This window comes from Cricetulus griseus, chromosome 3, assembly GCF_003668045.3.
Source record: "Cricetulus griseus strain 17A/GY chromosome 3, alternate assembly CriGri-PICRH-1.0, whole genome shotgun sequence".
NCBI lineage: Eukaryota > Metazoa > Chordata > Mammalia > Rodentia > Cricetidae > Cricetulus > Cricetulus griseus.
The window spans coordinates 233,731,804-233,753,677 of record NC_048596.1 but is presented as its reverse complement, the minus strand read 5'-3'; the positions used below and the strand labels follow the sequence as shown (position 1 = coordinate 233,753,677).

The 21,874-nt window shown below is 38.4% G+C and overlaps 1 protein-coding gene and 1 long non-coding RNA gene across 5 annotated transcripts in view; one reads left to right on the top strand and one right to left on the bottom strand.

Moving 5' to 3' along the window:
- Window positions 1–21,874, bottom strand: part of LOC100754252 (disco-interacting protein 2 homolog C) — a 391,750-nt gene that overhangs the window by 180,334 nt on the left and 189,542 nt on the right. For 2 of the 4 annotated variants that reach the window (XM_027405065.2, XM_027405066.2), the window contains exons 2-3: window positions 10,116–10,187; window positions 8,540–8,707 (exon numbers count right to left, since the gene is read on the bottom strand). In XM_027405065.2, the coding sequence (XP_027260866.1) occupies window positions 8,540–8,707; window positions 10,116–10,187 (240 nt within the window). The remainder of the gene's footprint in view (window positions 1–8,539; window positions 8,708–10,115; window positions 10,188–21,874) is intronic. The other 2 variants (XM_027405067.2, XM_027405068.1) reach the window with 1 other exon arrangement.
- On the top strand, window positions 8,612–13,116 carry LOC118238021. Its single transcript, XR_004769354.1, has 2 exons — window positions 8,612–8,889; window positions 10,655–13,116. It is a non-coding gene; the product is annotated as an uncharacterized LOC118238021 (long non-coding RNA).

Genomic DNA, 21,874 nt, shown 5'->3' with positions numbered 1-21,874 from the left:
TACAGATTCAATGCAATCCCCATCAAAATCCCAACACATTTCTTCACTGACGTTGAAAGAATAATTCTCAACTTTATATGGAGAAACAAAAGACCCAGGTTAGCCAAAAAAACCCTGTACAGTAGAGGAACCTCTGGAGGCATCAACATCCCTGACTTCAAGCTCTATTACAGAGCTATAGTCCTGAAAACAGCTTGGTATTGGCACAAAAATAGACAGGTAGAACAATGGAATAGAGTTGAAAACCCTGAAATTAACCCACCCACCTACAAACACCTGATTTTTGACAAACAATCCAAATATATACACTGGAACAAAGAGAATATCTTCAACAAATGGTGCTGTCATAACTGGATGCAAACATGTAGAAGACTACAGATAGAACCAAGCCTTTCGCCCTGCACAAAACTTATGTCAAAATGGATCAAAGACCTCAACATAAACCTAGCCACACTGAACCTATTAGAAGACAAAGTGGGAAATACCCTTGAATTAATCGGTACAGAAGACCACTTCCTGAACCAGTAGCACAGACACTGAGATGAACAATTGATAAATGGGACCTCCTGAAAATGAGAAGCTTCTGTAAGGCAAAGGACACAGTCAGCAAGACAAAACGACAGCCCACAGACTGGGAAAAGACATTCACCAACCACACATCTGACAGAAGGCTAATCTCCAAAATATACAAAGAACTCAAGAAGCTAGTCTCCAAAACACTAAACAATCCAATTAAAAAATGGGGTACAGAACTAAATAGACAATTCTCAATAGAGGAATCTAAAATGGCTGAAAGACACATAAGAAAGTGTTCAACATCCTTAGCCATCAGGGAAATGCAAATCAAAACAACTCCAAGATACCATCTTACTCCTGTCAGAATGGCTAAAATCAAAAACACCAATGAGTTTATGCTGTAAAGGATGTGGAGAAAGAGGAACACTCCTCCACTGCTGGTGGGAGTACCAACTTGTACAGCCACTTTGAAAATCAGTATGGCTTTCTCAAGAAAATGGGAATCAGTCTACCACAAGATCCAGCAATTCCTCTCCTAGGCATATACCAAAAACAAGCACATTCATACAACAAAGTCATCTGTTCAACGATGTTCATAGCAGCACTATCTGTAATAGCCAGAAACTGGAAGCAGCCTAGATGCCCCTCAACTGAAGAATGGATGGAGAAAATTTGGTACATTTACACAATGGAGTACTACTCAGCAGAAAAAAACAATGGAATCTTGAAATTTGCAGGAAAATGGATGGAACTCGAAGAAACCATTCTGAGCGAGGTAACCCAATCACAAAAAGACAAACATGATATGTACTCACTCATATGTGGATTTTAGACATAGAGTAAGGGATTACCAGCCTACAGTCCACACTGCCAGAGAAACTAGTAAACAAGGAAGACCCTAAAAGAGACAAACTTTGTCCCCTGGAGAAGGGGAAAGGGTCACCATCCCCTGAGCAAATTGAGAACATGGGAAGAGAGGGGAGGAAGCTATGAGAGTGAGAAGGGAAAAAAAGGAAGGATGAAGAGGTCATCAGGAAGCAGAAATTTTGAGTCAGGTATAGTTTAGAAGAAAGGACATATGATAGGTAGGATTTTAGTTGGGGGGTGGTGGTAGAGGAGGAAGGGAGGGAGAAGGGAACTGGGATCGTCATGTAATTCAATCTTGTTTGTAATTCAAATATATAAAAAAACAGAGTTTGAGTCAGTATTTCATTCATTATATTTATCTGACCTTGTTCCAATCAAGATTTGAAATGGTGTATTAACACACACACACACACACACACACACACACACACACACACACACACACACACACACAGCAAACAAAAAAAAATCAACAATTGAGTATGTAACTCTGTATAGAACTGAAGCTGTCACTATAAGGTCACTTGCAAGCTCATTTTCTTTCTCCTGCACAAGGCAAGTGACCAATCTTTTCCTGAAGCTGATATACCCTCAACAACATGAATACAAATGATTAGCAAAGCAGTTACAGTTCAGTGTTCACCACTGGGGAGAACTCAACACTTACTGGAGTGTTTAGTTTAAGGAACCATGATTGAAGACTAAATTTTAAAAGGTCACAGAGACCAGCATTCTCACAACAGGTAGTATATTGAGAGTTAGGAGGCTAACATGGGCACTGGGAAAGAAGGCATCATGAAACATAAAGGGTGTTAGTCCCTAACATGCAACACTCAGGAGTTTGGAACCACTGATTCTCATTCATTGAAAAAAAAATGTCAATACTGAATCCCTTCTCCTACAATATTTTTTTGAGGCAACTGCATGCAAGCCATATGCCAAGCACCAAGTCAGCTCTAGGATCCATAAGCATGAAGAGGGAGAACCACACAGATAAGCATAGGTAATAGCAGCCTTAGATTCCATTGGTTTAGACTCACTCTTGTAACAATGCACTTGGCAGTATGTACACCTCTCTCTGAACAACGAAATAATTTCTCTTTAATGACTTGGACATCAAACTTGAACAAGTTCTATATAAAATGAATTTCCAGTACTTTGGTAGGAAAGGTACTGGTCTGATCTGGCCTCAACTGTTTTTGTGTAACTGCACAATAAAGCAAACTGTGTCTTTTAAGTTAACTTTCCGGTAGAACCCCCAATATCCATCTTAAACCCTATGCATAATTGGATGTGCATACAATTTAAATCAGATGTTGTCAAAGATAGTAGAATAATAGTTTAATCCCAGCACTCAGGAAGCAGAGGCAGGTGGATTTCTGTGAGTTCAAGACAATCCTAATCTACACATAGTAAATTGCAGGCCAGCTAGGCCTACATGGTAAGACTCTGTGTGTCTGTCATCCTGTTCCCTCACATCACATTGAATATGCCATACACAGTAAGCAAAGACTTACATAAGCAAATTTGTTGATCAAAACAGAAAACCATCCATTATGTCCCAGGTAATCAAACTCTTCCTTTCCTTAGACAGCATAAAAGGAGGCCCCAAACAAAAATCAGGTTCTTGAACAGTTTCTTACTCTCTTGCAGTGTTTCTTTTCTATGTGCATGATTCCTTTGCTTTTTAATAGTTTCCTAGCTACTCTGCAGTCTTTGTGGGTTTTTATTTCACTGTTAAATAAAAGACCAAGAACTGGATATTCCAGGCTTAGACCCCACATGCCTTGGTGTCTGTGACCGTGGACAAGTTCTTTAACCTTTCCTAGGCTTTCCATCTGTATTTGAAAACTAACAAGTAACAAACACTTCAAATCACTGGCTTAAGGATTCTATTAAAACCAGGAGATGAGTTCTGTTATTTATGCCATTTTGTTGATGAGGTAATACAGACACAGAAGTGGAACTTAAACACTGTGCTAATGGGGGAAGACCTTCTGTGTATATGTTTGCCTTATTGGTTGATAAATAAAGCACTGTTGGCCAATAGGAAAGCAAAATAGGTGGGGCTAGAAGTAGATGAGGATTCTGGAAAATGTAGTAAAGAAGAGTTGCCATGTGATCCCTGGGAAGACAGGACGCATAAGGCCAGCGTCCTTGATAAGATAAGTCTTTATAAAATATATAGATTAATGGTTATGGTTGATACTTAAGACAGAGCTAGCAGATAAGAAATCCTAGTCATTGGCCAACAGCATTGCAGTTTAAATAAGACTCTCTCTTATTTGGGTGTGCTGGCAGAACTCAGGAGGGTGGCGGAAAAGTTATCTTTACACTGTGCCACTCTTAGATCTAAGCTTTCTTTTCATTCAGAATCACCTTTGTGTTTGCGCTAAGGGCCCCTCCCAGTTGCTCACAGATACCTCTCCCCCAAGCACAAAGAATTCTAGTCACCTCACTTTCTGGCCCTGATGACCACAAAAGCAAGCACCAAACTCATCTATCTGGAACCAAAGACATCTCCAACTGTTGCCCACCTTCCTCTCCAGCTGATCTTCCGAGTCAATCAAGAATTGTGTTTCTTCCCAAGTTTTGCCTTGTCTCACTAATTTCACCTCTTTAAATGCCTCACCTAACCAACAGGTTTGGAAATCTGAAGAAAAAAGTGAGGGAAAAAAGCAGGAATAGCATTATTTATTTGTCAATTACTTATGGATTGACATTAAAGGACTCCTCAACAAAAGTTTCTGTTATAGTTGTTACACCTAACCATTGCAGATGAGCAAACAATGTAGTGTCTTCCGTGAACACTGTGCTCAGACAGACACTAGACACCAGAATAATCCCTATGTTATCCCTAAGAACAGGAACAGGTGGGACACCAATCTGTCTTTCTAATTTGCAACTCAATAGGTTAGAGGCCACAAGGGAGGAAAGAAAGCCTTGAGTTACTTAAGACACAATATTATGGGAAGGGATGTCTAAATTTATATTATAAAAGAAATATACTAAAAGTCTTTGATTTGAAATATAATTTAAAATGTCAGATACATGAGGAATATTTTAAAAATATTATTTGTGATCTAAGATAAGAAGACCTTGATCCAAACTGGTCTGAATACTTTGAACACTGAATACCTTCAATGAATTACTCTGCCTCTATATCTAGGATTTCAAATGTGCCATGGAAAACTACAATGAACAAAACCTCTGAAGTGCTCCCAGGGTATCCACTGGAACTCACTCTCTTCTTCCCTGGCACTGAAAATAAGTTCCCTGCTGGAGCTCCAAGGCTACCATAGGCCATAAGGCATGTGGAGCCTATCTGAGGTACTCTGTGAAATTGCTGGAGAATTTTTCTTATTTTCAGACTGTCCAAAACTGAATCAAGTCCCACTGTCTTCTAGCATCTCATTGTAGTCTCGGGATCACACAGCAAGCCCTATTTTTACAATAAGTATAATTAAGGAATTACTCAGGAAGTAAAAAGTACTTGTATGATTAGGTAAGGCACTTTCTACATTTGCTTTGCACTAACACAGATGAGGATACCACAAAACAGAAAATTGAGACTTCATTCTGAGCATCTTAGTACCTACCCTACCATGTAAACTGAATTCTTACATTACTTTCACTGTTACTTCCAGCTCACCTTTTACTAGCACAGAGCTACCATGTACTATCATACATTTGTTTTGTAATCATTTTCCTGTTACAGTATGTTGATGGGGAATCCATGAACTAGCAAAGTATGAATGATCTGAAACCTGTGACTATTTGACATTTGCATTAAACTGCTACCCTGCATTATATGTTTATTTGTTTTGTTTGAGTGCCATTTCTGTTACTGATTAGCACTAATATGGCCAAATGACATTTAGATTCATCCAAATCAGAAATAAGAACAGAATTGTTACTACAGATAAGGGAAGCCTGGTGCAGAAGGCTTGTGCAAAAGCACTATGTATACCTGAGCAGTGAACGCTTTTGGTACTAACCTTGGCTACAACATTTGTTGGGAGTGCTTTCTTACTGTTCTACTGGCAAGGCAACAGTGGCCTTGCTGAGCCTCCCTGGTATGATAGGAGTTTAGTGGGCATAGGAGTGGGGAGGAAAGAACTCAGGGTCCTGGAGAAAGCAGTCACTGCCTTGTTCTACCTCTTCTTGCTATGTGCAAATTCTTGAACTGGGTAAACTTGCCTTCATGTGCATTGTGCTTACTGTGTACAAGAGACAAGAGATCCTCAGTCAACTCATATCTTACTATTGTAGGGTGAGGACAGAATACCAAACTACAACTTCTTGGAAATATTATACAAACAGATCGTAAGAGTGGGGCCTACAGTACAAGACTGATCCAGACCCCTGAACATGGATGTCAATAAGGAGGCCTCTGCACTCCAGGGAGTCTCTGGTGGTGGATTAGTATTTTTCCCTGGTGTAAGAAGGGATTTTGAGAGCCCATCCCACATAAAGGGTTACACTCTGGCCCTGGACACATGGGGAAGGGCCCAGGACCAGCAAAGGAAGATTTGGTGGACTTTGCAGAGCCCCCGTTGAGGGCCCTACCCTGCCTGGGGAGTGGTGGGTGGATGGGTTGGGGGGTAGGCTGGGGGTGGGAGAGGAGGGATGGGAGTGAGGGGCCTAGGGTTGTCCTACATAGAAGGACCTGGTGAAAAATCCTTCAACAAGTAGAATTTGAGCTGAACATTAAAGAAAACTTAATACAGGCAAAATAACACCTAGCCAATACACATATTATAAGAAAGGAGGTGGTTATTTGGATTAGGGATAGTTTACTATTTACAATTAACATTGAAATTTTGTTACCAAGTAAATCTTCTAAAAGTAGCAAAGACTCTCTATGCAGTCTATATGTGTTATAAAAACTCCTATGAGAACAGTGCTAGGTAGCTGGCTTTATTTTCTATTTTTGTCAATTTGATCTGGTTTAGTGGGCAACAAAGGATCATTTTGAAACCCTCATTTCCTTACTAAAAAGTATAAGAGGAAGTATCAACAATTCTCTTAAGTAGCACCTTCTCTTATAAAATAATTTTCAACCCAATTATTTCTCTTATTTAATTCTCATCTGACTTTATAACTTCCACTACACTGTTCCCTATCTGAATGGAGGTATACACTCAGCATTGTGCTCAACCAAGAGAAGACATCTTCCTTAGCAGGTGCATCACCACCATTCCTCTCACAGTGTTGATGCCCTGAGAAGTAAAAATCCTGGATAAGAAACTGTGTCGTAAGCATTCTCACTAGGAAGGAACCGAAGCCTGGCAACTCTGCCTCCAGTATCCTAATTTCACCTTATGGCACTCTAATTCATAACCATGTGTCCCAAACACCTCAGAAATATTTTTGGAAGACTTTTTAGGGAAATCTTAACTTATATCTGGTAAATTACACAGGCACATTCAACTACAAGCTTCATACAGATCCTATTGTGACAGAATAACTTCCCAGATGGGCTGATCAAGAAAGAGCTCCCAGCTTTAGAAACACCTGCTTTCCTCAATATCTTCCTAAATCCTGATGATAATGAGTGTTCATGCAATGGCAACTTTTCAGAAGGAGGATATCTATAAAAAGCTTTTGCTAGGAAGTGGAGTAGTTTGAATGAGAATGGTCTCCTTAGGCTCATATATTTGAATGCTTAGTCACCAGAGGCATAACCTAGAACATGTACTGTTTGGGAAGATGTGACCTTGCTGGAGGTGTGTCACTGTGAGTGAGCTCTGAGGTTTCAAAATCTCATGCCAGGATCTTCTTCCCCCTCTACCTGCCTGCAGATCAGGATGCAGATCAGATAAAGCTTTAAGCTACTGTTCAGCCTGCTTCCCACCTCTAAAACTGTAAGAAGCATCCAATTAAATGTTTTCTTTCAAAAGAGTTGCCTTGGCCATGGTGTTTCTTCATAGCAATAGAATAGTAACTACCAAAAAAACCAAATCCTTCATCCTAAAATGACACCCTCTCCCATATCACAGGAGAGTTAGATGGTGTTCACAACTCAAAATATTCAGTTTTTATTACATTACAGTTTGGAGACTGCTGGCAGGCAGGACTGCTCAGTGTATACAGGCAACCCTATTAAACACTGGGTGATGGATGCTGCAGGTGAAACCAGATTTCTGGGAAACATGGAGGAGCACAACTTTTAGCTATCCATGAAGAGGTGAAGGAACAGAAGAGTTCTAAGTAGATAGCACAACACATGTAGCGAATGGTGGCAAGAAACCATAGTGGAATCTACAGTTAGCATCCAACTCAGTCACCTATTCTCCAAACCTCTGTCCATTTCAACAAAATCATGGTAACTGTCAACAAGGTCACTGAGAGGACAAATACAGGCAGAGATGGGAGACAGCTGAGATGTCCACTTCTAAATATTGAGGTTCACTTCAATAATTTTATGTGATTTGTTTGGTGTATTAGAGATCAAACTCAGGACCTCTCACACACTCAGCAGGTGTTCTACTACTGAACTATAAGCCCAGCCTATTTATTAGCACATAAACAATGCATTCTATCACAGGTATAACCCAGAACATATACCTATAAATCCAGTTTGCAAATATATATGCTCCTGTTTTAAATGTTCTTATTATACTAAAGAGTACATAAAGTCACCTTCTGCTTCTTAAATTTCTTAAATTCAAAAAAAGAAAAAAATGGTCCAAACCTTTAGAAGAACACTGACTTTGAAACCATCTACTCTAAGATTACTTTGGTCTATTTAAGTAACCCAACACTTTGATCCTTAATGATAGGAGTAAGAGCATGAAGGTCTCAAAGTCTCTCCCTTTAACACATCTCAGAGGTCAAGATTTAATTATTTATCTTCTTCTTAGCTCTCTGTCTCTAAGGCAAAACAGTGCAACAACTTTAAGGAGGAAAAAGAAGAGCAAGAGTTGATGAGTTGTAGACAGGGCATTCTAAATTAACAGCAAATGTAGAAAGTACCCTGATTCTGGGACAGTCATTATCCATGCATACAAGTTCTGAACTCAAGGTGCATGGTAGGTATTCTCTTGGGGGACCAAACCTCTAGTGCCTTTAGTGTCAGCCCTATACATGGGGAAAGACTTCCAAAAATGTACTCTTCCCAGGGGCTGGTCTCTCTCAGGGATTCAGGGCTCACCGAAACGAAAGTAAAACAGAGGCCGATTCCCTGCTGCACTGGCAGCCCGCTCCCTGGCTGCAGCTTCTCGGATGTCGCACACCCCGATGTGGGTGGAGCGGAAAGGTCTCCTCGGCACTCCTTCCCCGGGCTGCAGTCTACACCGAACCACGGCAGCTCCATTCGCTGCTGTAACAAGTTGAAAAAAAACTAATTAATTCAGACTTTAGTTTTTTTTAAATTTGTTACAGCGCTGAGCAGAGCTGCCGACCCCATGCAGAAACAGCACACAGACCAACAAAGGCTCCACTAGGTGCAGAAAACCCTCTGCCCCCAGCCAGACCCGGTCCAGTGAAGACTACAGAACCCAGGTAAGCTCCTTTTTCATTTCTGTTTGGTATGGCAAATCAATATTCAACAGCTCATCAAATTAAGCAAGTAGCCTTCCTCAAGGACAGTGCAGACACACAGAGACATCACCAAATGACCAGGCCTTTCTGACAATCACACAAAGGGCAGCTATACTAAAGAAATACCTTCCCCCAGGACCTGCCCTTAAACTCTTTACCAGCCTATTTACTTTTTTTCTTTCAAATAAAACCATGCTTCTTCCCTTCATAAGCCAAAAGAAATCAGTCCCTCAGCTAACACACAAAGAACCACTTTAACACCAACTTCCTTAAATATCACATGAAAAGACATAACAAGCAGAACTATACATACAGCAGACTCCTGATATCAAGTTTAGTAGCCACAAAGCTTTTTTTTTTTTTCTGCCATTCTATAACACTGGGGTGTCACATTCTGGAGGAAATAGAAATGGGGTTTTTGCACAATGCACTTTAAGTTTCTTAAGTTTTGTTTCATCCACAGAAACTGCAGTTTCAGTTTTTACCTTTAACAGATATGTTATTAGCCTTTTACCTTGAGGAGGGATATTGTTTGCATTTGCTTTGAGCAATTTCTAAAGCCTAACAAACACTTAAGGTTACCCTCTAAGTGATATGATCTGACACAGGGAATCCATGCTAATAAAGCTGCATTTTCTTTTTCTTAAGATTGTTACAATCTAGTTCAAGTACAGAAATTCTCCAAAGCCATACATGAAACAATAGTGACAGGAAGCACTTTGCAAGAATAAGTAATGTATATTTTACCATCATCACTAAAAACACCAAACCTTTACAATCATATCCTCTGAGTCAAGTTACCACAACATTTTCTAATAGTCTCAAATCTTGTATTAATTTAAACCATAACTAATAGTAATAATTAACTCATCAAGTCAAAAAGCATGTCTAAACCCAAGTGCTCCTATTTTTATAATTACAGTGTTTCAAAGACACCAGTGTATCATTGATCCCCATCTACAGATAAATATCTATTAAACTGTATTAGGTATATTTATAGAAAAGTTACATATGCTTTAAATATTCAAAAAAATCTATGAGTAATTATACAAATAAGCCGGTTGTGGAGAATTCAGGTGTCAAATAAGCACTCTTCAGGCAGATTCCATAGTGAAGGAAAACCCTCTTTCAAATATGGCTATTAACTTTTAAAACTAGACAATTTATACTACTCAAGTTTTACATACTTGGAGGCTGGGGAAGGTAGGCTCCAATTAATTTTGACCTCTTCTTTTCATATCCCTTTTGTGTAATGTCACCTGTAAGAGAAGGGAAAAGAGAAAGCATTCAGGATAGTTTCAATGGATAGAGTTGGTCATTTAATGGAGTATGATAAAATATAACAACACTTGTACCTAATTTTTGTTTGCTTTACAATTAGAGATTTATAAAAGAAACATTGTGTATCAATTACTTTAACATTTTCCTTTACTACCCCTCCCCAAAAAATCATAGGCATTCATGTTATATAAAAACTCATTCGTTCAATACATACTTATCTATGGCCACTTCTGGCTGAGTTTCCACCCTGAGGGTCCAAAATTAGATCTGTGCAATTGTATTCATGTCTACAGGCACAGGAAACCTGCTCAATCTTCAGGGGCCCTCATTAACTTAATCAACAATGGATTGGACAAGTGTCTGGGCTGGAAAGCTGGCAAAGCCATTATAAACAGGCATTACATTTCATTAATGAGATTTCTTTTTTTTTTTTTTTCCTAATCAGGCATGTCAGTCACAAGGACTTTAAAATGCTAAAGTATCACTAAAAACAACAACAACGAAACAAAACAAGAAAGGAAGAAAGAAAGAAAAAGAAAGAAAGAAAGAGAAAGAAAGAAGAAAAGGAAAAAAGAAAGAAAAGGAAGACTGACGAAGACCAAAGAAAGCATTAGATAAAACCAAGCAAAAGAACACAGGACCCATAGAGATTTAAAAGACATTCATTGTTCAAATAAGAATTCAAATGATAAATAAATAAGAACTCAAATGAGATTCATACACAGAGGTCAAAGGAGGTCAGACATTTCCCTAAGGGTTAGGTCACTAAGGATACAGACAAAATAACATTTATTAATATGTAATAGTTTTTTCTAACTGTAGGCTTCAAAACACAATGCTAATTTTGCCCTTCATTTTTAAAAAGAAAAAGCACATGTAGACATGTACACAAGAGCATAAACACTCCAGTGCAAGCAAGCAAGCAAGCAAGCGTGTGTGTGCACATGCACACACACACACACACACACACACACACACACACTAATGCATATGCACCACAGGCTTTATCCTTGAATTTGAGGGGGTTATAAAATTGATTTTGCTCTTTAATTTTTTGAGGGTGTTTCAGATTTTTATTCCTTGCATTTTGACCTACCTCTTCAAAGAGAAAAAAGATTTGAGCTTCTATGAAAATAAAGCAAACCAAAGAATAATTATTATTATTCATGGTCAAGTTGGTAAATTAGCCTGTTCTAATGACATGTGCTTACTATGGCCATGTGACCCTACAGATTTGAGGGCTGATCCTATTATTCAAAGTTGTTCAACACATATTTGCTTAGGTAAAAAAAAAAAAAATCAATGCATGACCAATATTTAAACGTGAGCCAAAAAGCAATAGAGAAATATGAAATACACATTCCCTTATCAACTAGTAAGTGGTTTTATACTAAATGCATATTATTATACCATTATGAATGAAGGGCTCTATATAAATTACACAAAGACTTATCTGCATCATATCTGCCTATACTTTGCAAACTCAACCATCACCTGTATATCACTGAGGCTGGGCATTACTCTTATAAGTCTCCTCGGCAAATCTCCCTTCCTCACCATCATAACCAATATAGGCATGTTAACATAGTTCAGAATATTCTTGTGATTACCCCAGAAAATAAGGGAATGGAGTAATGTATTACAGGCTGGCTGTGAAGTTTTCTTTTGCCCTCCTTCTACAGTTGCCTCTACCTATAGCACTACAAGATGGAGAGAAATGTCTGGCTTTGAAGAAATAAAATAGTTTGTAAGCAAAATAAAATCTCTAGTGCCTTGTTCTGTGACATTCAAAGCAAGGGTATAGGACCTGATTTACTGCCCCACTTCAACATTCCCGACAGTAAAAAGGAATGGGGTAGAGCAATGACACCCATTCTGGCTAACCTAAACATCTCATTCCTACTCACAGAAAAGGTAGAGCCTCCTGTCCTAGAAAGCAAAACAGAAACAACCTCCCATCCCATACGCACAGCTTCTTGAGAAATCCCCAAAACAGCAGATCAAGAGCACTACAGAAGCAGTTGCTTTATTACCTGTCTCTACATGGGATATAGTAACCTTGACTAACAAGCAACAGCTTTTACTTACAGTAATCATTCTTTAAACATAACATTACAACTGAAGAAGCTAGTTTTCATGTTAATTGTAATGCTACATAATCCATCTTGTCTCTGACTGAGACAAAACTCCCAAATCACCACCTGCTAAATTAAAGAGAAGACAAGCACATAGGAAAATGAAAATGAGTAAGAACAAATAGGGGCCGCATGTGGAGAGCCCCAGTAAAGAGGACCTCATTTGGGTCTCAGGAAAGATGCTATCTTTGCACTTTTCCATACTGCCTATGTCCAGATTGAGTAGTTGCTTTGATAATCCTACTATCAAATTCTAGTCCAGGTAAAAACAGAATCATTTCACATGTTGATTATACCCAAAATTCAGCTCAAGTTTCATTAATTTCTCATCTGAATACTTGAAGGCGAGAGAGGACTCTTCCTTGATGTTTACTATAGATCAATTTCAAAGGAAACGAACTTTGAATTCTACCTTACTTCAGAGTTGGTATTATTTTGGAAAGTTCTGGTTGCTTTCAGGCTAACAAGATCTAAGGACATTTTCTCCCCAGCTCTGAATTCTCTCCTAGACTAAAAAACAAACAAACAAACAAAAAACAACTGAGCATCGCCATTGAGGATACTGAAGAATTGCAGGTGACCACCACCCCCAGAAACTGGAAGAGTGAAGGAAGAAGACACTACAGAAGGATATCTACCTGTCACAGTAGCCACACAGGGATGAGCAAACAGTCATGTAGGCCAATGGAAATTCTCTGGTCTGTGCTTTTAAAAAGCTTCGGTAGCTGACATCCTGGCCCATTATTAATAAACTATGTCACATGCAAAGCTACATTTATATATTAGGTGGTTGTTTACAGAAAGTTCTGAAGCACTCTGTCCTTAATGTCCTAAGCAATCCCTCTTATTCCTAACAACTGATTTCAGAGGGGAAAACCAAGGCACAAATACTATTTATGGTTTTTGATTTAGACTTTAGATATAAAGAAAAATGTATCCTTAACTCCAACTTTTTTTTCTATTATAACTACACCGAGTACTGCTCCCTATTCTTTGGCCAAACCTGGGGTAGATGTTGTCCCAAGAAGATACGCTGGTGGTGGCATTCCTGACTTTGCTAGTGGATTCTTTCCTGTCTGGGTATCTTTTTACCCAGGTCTTAAAATGGCTCTGTCCGTTCTCATCTCTGGAGAACAACCCTGCAAACAATTTCCTGTTTGACTGCCCCCAATCCCTACCCAAGAAGGATAGCACTTGCAGGCTTTGGGTGACCACAGCATAGATGATGACTATCCAGTTTCCATAGGAGTTTAGGCTATAATGTACTTGTCTGTGCTGCATTTGTGTAACATATATTTACATACAACTTATCCTGAAAACCAGAGTGTTGAGCTTTTGTCTTACAGAACTCAGTCTTGACCCCACTATTTTCTCACTCTAGGACGATGATTTGATCAATTTATTCAAACAGCAAAAGACAGTAAGAAACACCAATGTTGCTGGGCATTGGTGGTGCACACCTTTAATCCCAGCACTCAGGAGACAGAGGCAGGCGGATTTCTGTGAGGAGAAAATCCATACCGACTCTGTTATTAAAATATGCCAGACAACAGGCCAACTTGTAGCACTGACTAGACTCATTTTTGGCCCCAAAGCATCAGAACTAAAAATACCATTGCCATTTTCTAAATCCAGAACTACTTAAGCATCTGGTAGCCAGAAGTCCAGTATATTATAACCAACTCTCCCTGAAAATTTATAGCAAACTTTCCAAATGAGTTTTTTGTGTTATGCAGCTTTCTGAAACCAATGATTTGTATACTAATGAAGATACAGATAGTTACAAATCATCATCTCAACAGAACAAATGATATATTATAGTAGATGATAGCCGATACATAAAAATAGGTAAATTAACAGGTTATTAATAAATGACAAATAAAAACAGGAAAGAAGTATAAAGAAACAGATTATGGGCAAATGAGAGACAGACAGACAGAAAGCAGATAATAGATTTTGCAAACATCTTCCTTCCAGACACCTTTGTGGCTTCTGTTCAAGTCCTGACCACTGTCAGTGCCCTAGTGTTCCCATGGAAACACAGGGCTCTCTCTTCAAGTACAGACGGTTTCCCATTTTATGTCAGTTCAGGCTAAACAGCCAATTGGCTACCCCTTTTCTATGCTTCCCACAGTGGATCTGTGCTATACAAACAGTCTTCAGGATAAAGCCACATAAATTCAAGGAGGAAAGGTTACAAAACCAAGGTAGCAAATCTTCAGCTCATACTTCTAAGCAAGGCTACATTTTCTATCTCTTATTATAAGGCATACCACCCCCATGGTTTACAGCAGGTTAACTAAAATTCCTTTAGCTTGCAATCTAAAGTCAATACCATTTCAAGGCTATTTTGAAAGTCAACTCCAATCAATAGAAGCTTCTTAGGCAATAAGCAATTTTGCTGATTCTAAATGTGTATCTAAAGAGGTTTGCTCTTCCAAAAAGTGGCTCCTCACATTAAGCCTTGAACCATAGAATTACTTGTTTATTTCCCACAAAAAATTCCAAATAGCATACTTTTCATCTTTTAATACCCAAGATACTCATAAGCACAAATAAGAAAGTATGAAAGAAGTCAGTGCAGAAATTTTAACCCCAGCAAGGATAAATGAAAAGTGATCTCTTAAAACAACCATTAATTTCAAGAAAAATGCTCCTGTTCTTAAGTACTCCAACACTTCTACTATAAGCAGTATAGTTTTTTGTTTGTTTCTTTGCTTGTTTTTAAACAAAGATAAGTGATTCAGTTGGGTTTGGTGGTGCAGGCTTAGAATTCTAGCTATTCAGGGAGCTGAGCCAGGAGGATAACAAGTTCAAAGCCAGTCTGACCTACACATAGTAAAGACCCTATTTCAAAATAAAAAGTGAAGAAAATGCTGGGACTCTTTGTGATAAAGTGTTTGCATAGCATGTCCAAGCCCTAAATTCAATCCCCAGTACAACAAAAAATATAACAGAAGGATTAGTAAACAAATCATAAGTTTACAGAGAAAAATATAAACAAAAACCATGAAAAGTTGAAGAACACTTTGAGAGAAGATACAATTTTTTTTCCTCTCCTCCACAGGAAGAATCCTCTTATTTTGCAGACTAGTGTTTCACAGAAAAAAATTCAAGTCAGAAAAGTAACAGTTGACACAGCAAATGCAAAAGTTACAGTGATCAAAAAGTACATGTCATTGTGGCCACAAGGCAAGTTTGGAAACTTTGACCCCATGGAATTGGTACAGAGCCAACCTAATTGCTGCCTAGCCCTGGACATGAAATCTTGGAGAGCCCCTTGGTTCTTCAGGATAAAACATATACCACTGAGCTACTCACAGGGCTGGGATTAGTTCTGAGTAAACAGACAAGTTTAACAGTGATCATTTCCATTCTTGGTGTTGAGAGTTTATTTTATTATTTAATGCTGGAACGAATGCTTTGTATAACAAAGGCATCATTTCCATGTTTGGAATTTTATGGTTGTCAGAAGCCTTCCTAAGGCTCCTCTCTTTAGTCAACTACTTAATATGGCTGGGGGGCGGGAGCACAATGGCTCCAATTCTCTTGTACAAAATGTGTGTTTTAGCTCTGTGATAAGCTTTTCTCCAGAAACTATCACTCACAACAACTTTTACATGCACTATTTACCTGCACTGGGAGCAGAAGCAGGCAGACCTGGGGACTGTTCTCTCCAAAATCAACTTGTATTCAACCTAGAGTACTTGGTGGATCACCTAGTGTCTTTTTATTCTCACTGATAAGATAACCGTAATACACATTAACTTCCTATTAGTGTTAGAAATAGCATGTGCAAAATCTCAAATATGGACTAAGGAAACGGCTGAAAGGTTGAAGTACTTGCCATACAAACATGAGGACCTGAGTTTGGATCCCCAGAAGTCACAAACACCCAGCTACAGTAGCACCCATTTATAATCTCAGTACTCCCATGGTAAGATAACATACAGAAACAGGGGATCTCCAGAAGTTCACAGGCCAACTAGCCAGGTATGGGTAGCAGTAAACAAGATAGAACCTGTCTTAAAGCAGAAGCCCAGGACCAAAAACTGAGTTTGTACTCCAATGCATACATACCTGCCTTGTTACATGTGCACTTACACTCACACACACAACCACGCATATACACACAGAGACACCATTCACACACAATTTTTTAAAATTTTTCAACAAATATTTCAGTTAAGTATGACATATTCAAACTTATAAACTATCTTACAATAGAATAGGAAGATGTGTGCCAGGTCCACTAGCAAGTGCTAAGCATAAAGGGAACTACACAACTACATTGGTGACAGAAACAACCCTTTGGGGTATAGAAGACAAAGAAATTCCTGAAAACTAGGAATTCCAAAGAAACTTAAAATCTTCTTTTTCTTTGGTGCCACTGCCTTCTCTAAGTGCTGCTCCTTACTTGCCTTGTCCAAAAGCCGGTTCTCTTTATACAACTAGTAGTCACAGACTTCCCCACTCAGACAGAATCTCTTTCAAGAATGAAACTGTGAACACAGTCTGCCCCATGTACATATTTAGCACCTGCAGGCTTCCCCCATGCATCTCCACTCCTCAGCCATAGAGATCAATTTTAAAAACAGGAATGTAAACATGGGGCCTATCAAGTCTTTCACTGCTGTAACAATGTTCCCTTCCTCAAAGGATCATAGGTCCCATCTGAGCCTACCCTTCTACCTTCTTGGTTATTGGTCATATCAAGTCACAATTTACCACATCTTCCCTTTACTATTACTTACACTGTTCTATTTATCACAGAATTCTCACACTCACACCATATTCCCAATAAAAAGTTAAGAAACTTACTTTTCTTAAAGATACTTTAAGACAAGGTAACAGAGGACACTAGCACCTGTGTTAAAATGAGAAAATTACCAAAGTTCACTCAAATATTCAGAGGGAAAGAAAAACATTCTCAGGCACTACACATGAACAGGATGTGAAACTTCTGTGTATATGTAAGTAAACTATCATAAGGTTCTCTGTGGTAATACATTGTTTATACTCTAACAAATAAAGCTTGCCTGAAGATCAGAGGGTAGAGTTAGCCACTAACTAATAGAGGTCTGGAGGTCTGTACAAACAGACAGAAAGTGAGATGAGTAGCAGAGAGAGGTATATAGGCAGGATGAGACAGTAACTCCCTCTTTAAGTCTGAGGATTTCATACAGGTAAGAGCACTAGTGGCTGGAAGATCTGTTTCTCTGATCTTTCAGCTTTCACCCCTAATATCTGACTCAGGCTTTCAAAATTAATATCTACTAGAACTTGTGTTACAGTTATCCCCAACATTTAATGACATAAGCAGAAAAGAAACATTTTAAATATGCTACTATGTGCATTCCCAAACCACTTACAGGTTTACTACTCTTCATGTTTATCCTTTTGTAGGTCTCCTGTGACATTTCTCTTTGATAGGTTTAAAACTCCACTTATAAGAGGTACTTAAGAGAAGCAGCTTATACTCCACTTTCAGCAAAAGGACAAGTGCCTGTGAAAAGGAACGATCTGTACAAGTTCAGTTACTGGGTGGGAGACTTGAAGATAAACTTCTATATGACTGGGAAGTAACTCAACCCAAATCCCTAAAGATCTTAAGGGTAAGAATTCCAATAAAGCTATTTCAAAATATCATTAGGACTGGTGAGGTTACAGAATGGTGGGCTGAGTTTGTACTAACTTGCACAGTTGTTGTACCAATAATATTGAGGCTTAAGATCCCTGAGGAAGTTAGAACAAGAGGGGTTCTTTCATTTTTTCTTTTACTTATTTTGTATATATATATATATATATATATATATATATATATATATATATATTATGTGTACATGTGTGTATGAATGTATGTGTGTGTGTGTGTGTGTGTGTGTGTGTGTGTGTGTGTGTGTGTGTGTGTGTGTGTGTGTGTGTGCAAGCACACATACATGTGGAGGCCAGAGGTTACCACTGATATCTTTGTCAATAGTTTTTGACCTTATATACACACAGCTAGTCTAGCCAGGCAGCTTGTTCTAAGAATCCCATCATTAACTCTTTAGCCCTATGATTACAGATAGGCTGCCATGCTTATACAGCAAGCCTTTATCCACTGACCATCTCCCCAGACCTGAGACATCTAGTGTCTACTTGGCTAGTCAGTCCAGAAAGTCTTTAAATGATAGCTTTATTAAAAACAAAAACAAAAACTGCTGCAGTAAACTTGCTCAAAATTCTATAAAGTATAAATATTTACAGAGATGTAGATATACTCTCTTTAATCAAAATGAGAATCTACAGGGCTGAAGAGATGGCTTAGTAGTCAAGAGTACTTGTTCTTGTAGAGGACTCAGGTTGGATTCCCAGCACCCACATGATGGTTCACAATCATATGCAACTCTAGTCTCAGAGAATCTGACATGCTCTTCTGGTCTCTGTGGTCACCAAAAACACAACAGGTACACAGATATAAATGCAGGCAAAACATTCATCTATATAAAATAAAAATAGGGCTGGAGGAATAGCTCAGCCATTAAAGGCTAGGCTCACAACCAAAAATAAAATAAAAATAAATCCCAAATTTTTTCAAAAATAATCTACTACTGCCACTTAATTAGACCAGTCTAATTCCTAACAAAATTCTAAAAGGTAGCTCCCACCCCTCTCATCAACGAAGCTTCTTTGTACAATAAATGGAGACCATTATAGAAAACCACAATTGGACACAATGCAGAAATCAAAGTTCATGGGAAACCCAGCCTCCAATGGATACATTTGCAACAAAACAGGGAACACTGTAGGAGGTAAATATCTTTTAACTGTACTACAGTGTGGTGAGGATTTTACTTTAACCAATCAGATTCAAGCCCACTCACAGGTTTGCTACTATGTGCTTATCCTTTTGTAGGTTTCCTTTGACATTTCACTCTCTCTTTTTAAACATCTAAAACTCCAATTGCAAGAGGTACTTAAGAGAGGCAGCTTGTGTTCCACTTTCAACAAAAGGACAAATGTCAGAGAAAGGGAAAGATCTTTTTAATTGTAAGAGCCAGAGAACCAAGAAGTCTGCTGTGAGACCAGTCTCCTAAAAAGGCCTGACTAAATAAGACCTAACAATGACAGTATCAAAGGGGGAAGATCTCATGACATTCAACCCATAGACAAAGAACTATAGGTAACTAATGACTACCGAGAGAGAGAAAATTAGCCTCTCCCAGGGATGACCCCTTAATCGTTTATCCAATATAAACAGATCAGTTCTGAAATCATATATACATAAGTGACAAAAAAGGATGCAAGTTGTATTTATATATTTATGCATATATATCACACTGTATGCAATGTATATATATATATATGTGTGTGTATATGTGTGTGTGTGTGTGTGTGTGTGTGTGTGTGTGTGTGTGTGTGTGTGCGCGTGTGTGTATATGTAACAATAATTAATGAAAAAGAGGTAACCAGTTTGAGAATGAATACGGGGAATACATAGGGGAGACTGAAGTGAGGGGACATGGAAGTGGTTGGATGGATAAAGGAGAAGAAGAGATGTAATTATATTTTAATTTAAAATGTATTTTAAAAGAAAACAAAAAAATCTATCAATATCTGTATTTTTAACAAAAAGGCTCATAATAAAGAAATGATATATGTTTAAGGAGACAGACATAACTAAAATGAATGTATAATATAAACAGGCATAGAGATATTACAAATAATCCCATTAATAATAAAAATGTTTTACCTAGTAAAGCAAATTTAATTAATAAAAATCAAAATTAAGAGAAAATCCATTCAATAAGAAGATAAAACTTTTTTTATTTAGAAATAATCATTTTACATATCAAATATCCCCCATCCCCTCTCCCTCCTATCCTCCCATGCTCCCTACAAACTCCCCCAGACCACCCAAGTTCAATTCCCAGCAACCACATGGTGGCTCACACCATCTATAGTGGGATCTGATGCTTTCTTGTGGCAGAAAGTCATACATGCAGATATAACACTCATATACATAAAATAAGTAAATCATTAAAACAAAAAAATGACAGTGACATCTCAACATCTTTGTGAGAAGGCACTTAAATATACACATATATGCACAGCCTTTTCCATTTTTTAAATTTAACAATTAGGTATTATGTGCATGAGTGTTTTGCCTGCATACAGTTAAGTGTACCACCTTTATGCCTATTACCTTGCAGAGACAAGAGAGCATCACATCCCTTGGAACTGGAGTTATAGTCATGAACTGGGGACCAAAATCAGGTCCTAGTAAGAGCAACAAGTACTCTTAACTACTGAGCCATCTTCTCTAGTCACAGTTTGTCTCTGGTGGGGAAAAAAAAATCCTTTTGAACATACATAAATACAATGTATTTTGAATCCTGATCCATATGGATGTCTGTTTTTTGTTGTTATTGTCGTTGCTGTTTCAAATAAACACATCTTCCATTAAGAAAAAGTAATAAAGCAAGCAAAAGTACATACATAAAAGTTCCATATCTAAGGACAAATAACCAGCATACTATCTATCTACTCTGTCATCCCTACAGCATGTGATCATTTCATGTGGCAGCTGCTGCTCTTCTGACCAAATTCATGAGAAAAGATATTGAAATTTCTCAGTGTGAGGAAAAGCTTTCTCAATGGGGAGAAACAGAAGCACTTACATTCCACCTGAAAACTATATTTGATGCTGAGAATAACCAAACCTTTCATATCTCTCAAGTGCTTATCCTTGACAAATTTGAACTTCAACCAATCTTTTCATGCATATCAACTGCCAATTTGTGGCAAGGTAGGTGTCCACTATGACTGTTATATCACAATAACAACCCAGGAATATTTTCTGGGACACAGCAGATGAAGGATGCAATTCGGTGGTCTACCTACCATGCAGAAGCACAGGTGGAATTTCTTCAGATGTATCATTACATTTGGAAGCAAAATGCAAAATTCAAGTGCCCCATAACAGATAATGAAAAGTAGGCTGAGCCAGGCGTTGGTGGCGCACACCTTTAATCCCAGCACTTGGGAAGCAGAGACAGGCAGATCTCTGTGAGTTCGAGACCAGCCTGGTCTACAAGAGCTAGTTCCAGGACAGCCTCCAAAAGCCACAGAGAAACCCTGTCTCGAAAAACCAAAAAAAAAAAGAAAGAAAAAAGAAAAGTAGGCTGAGGTAGAGTTACAACATTGAGATTTTTTTCTTCCAACATCAGCTACCTACTAGGATGACTTCAATATGATATTGTTAGTAGAGTAACTACTGTCTTCTCCTATGATCACTTTTTATTTCATGAAAAGGAAAGGAAGAGGGCACATATAGACATAATGTAGCCAACGAGAGAGTCTTAGCTTTAACATCACATTTCTTGATAGACTAATCCTTAGAACCTCTGAACCTCATTGGGCCTTAAGTCTTGGTGGTACTCAGACCAAGTGACTTTAAACCAAGTGTCCTAATGTCACTTACCCAGGCTGCACTGGTAAATGCCTTTGGTAAGCCTTGACCATTGCCTTCCCCTGAGAGCGTGGCC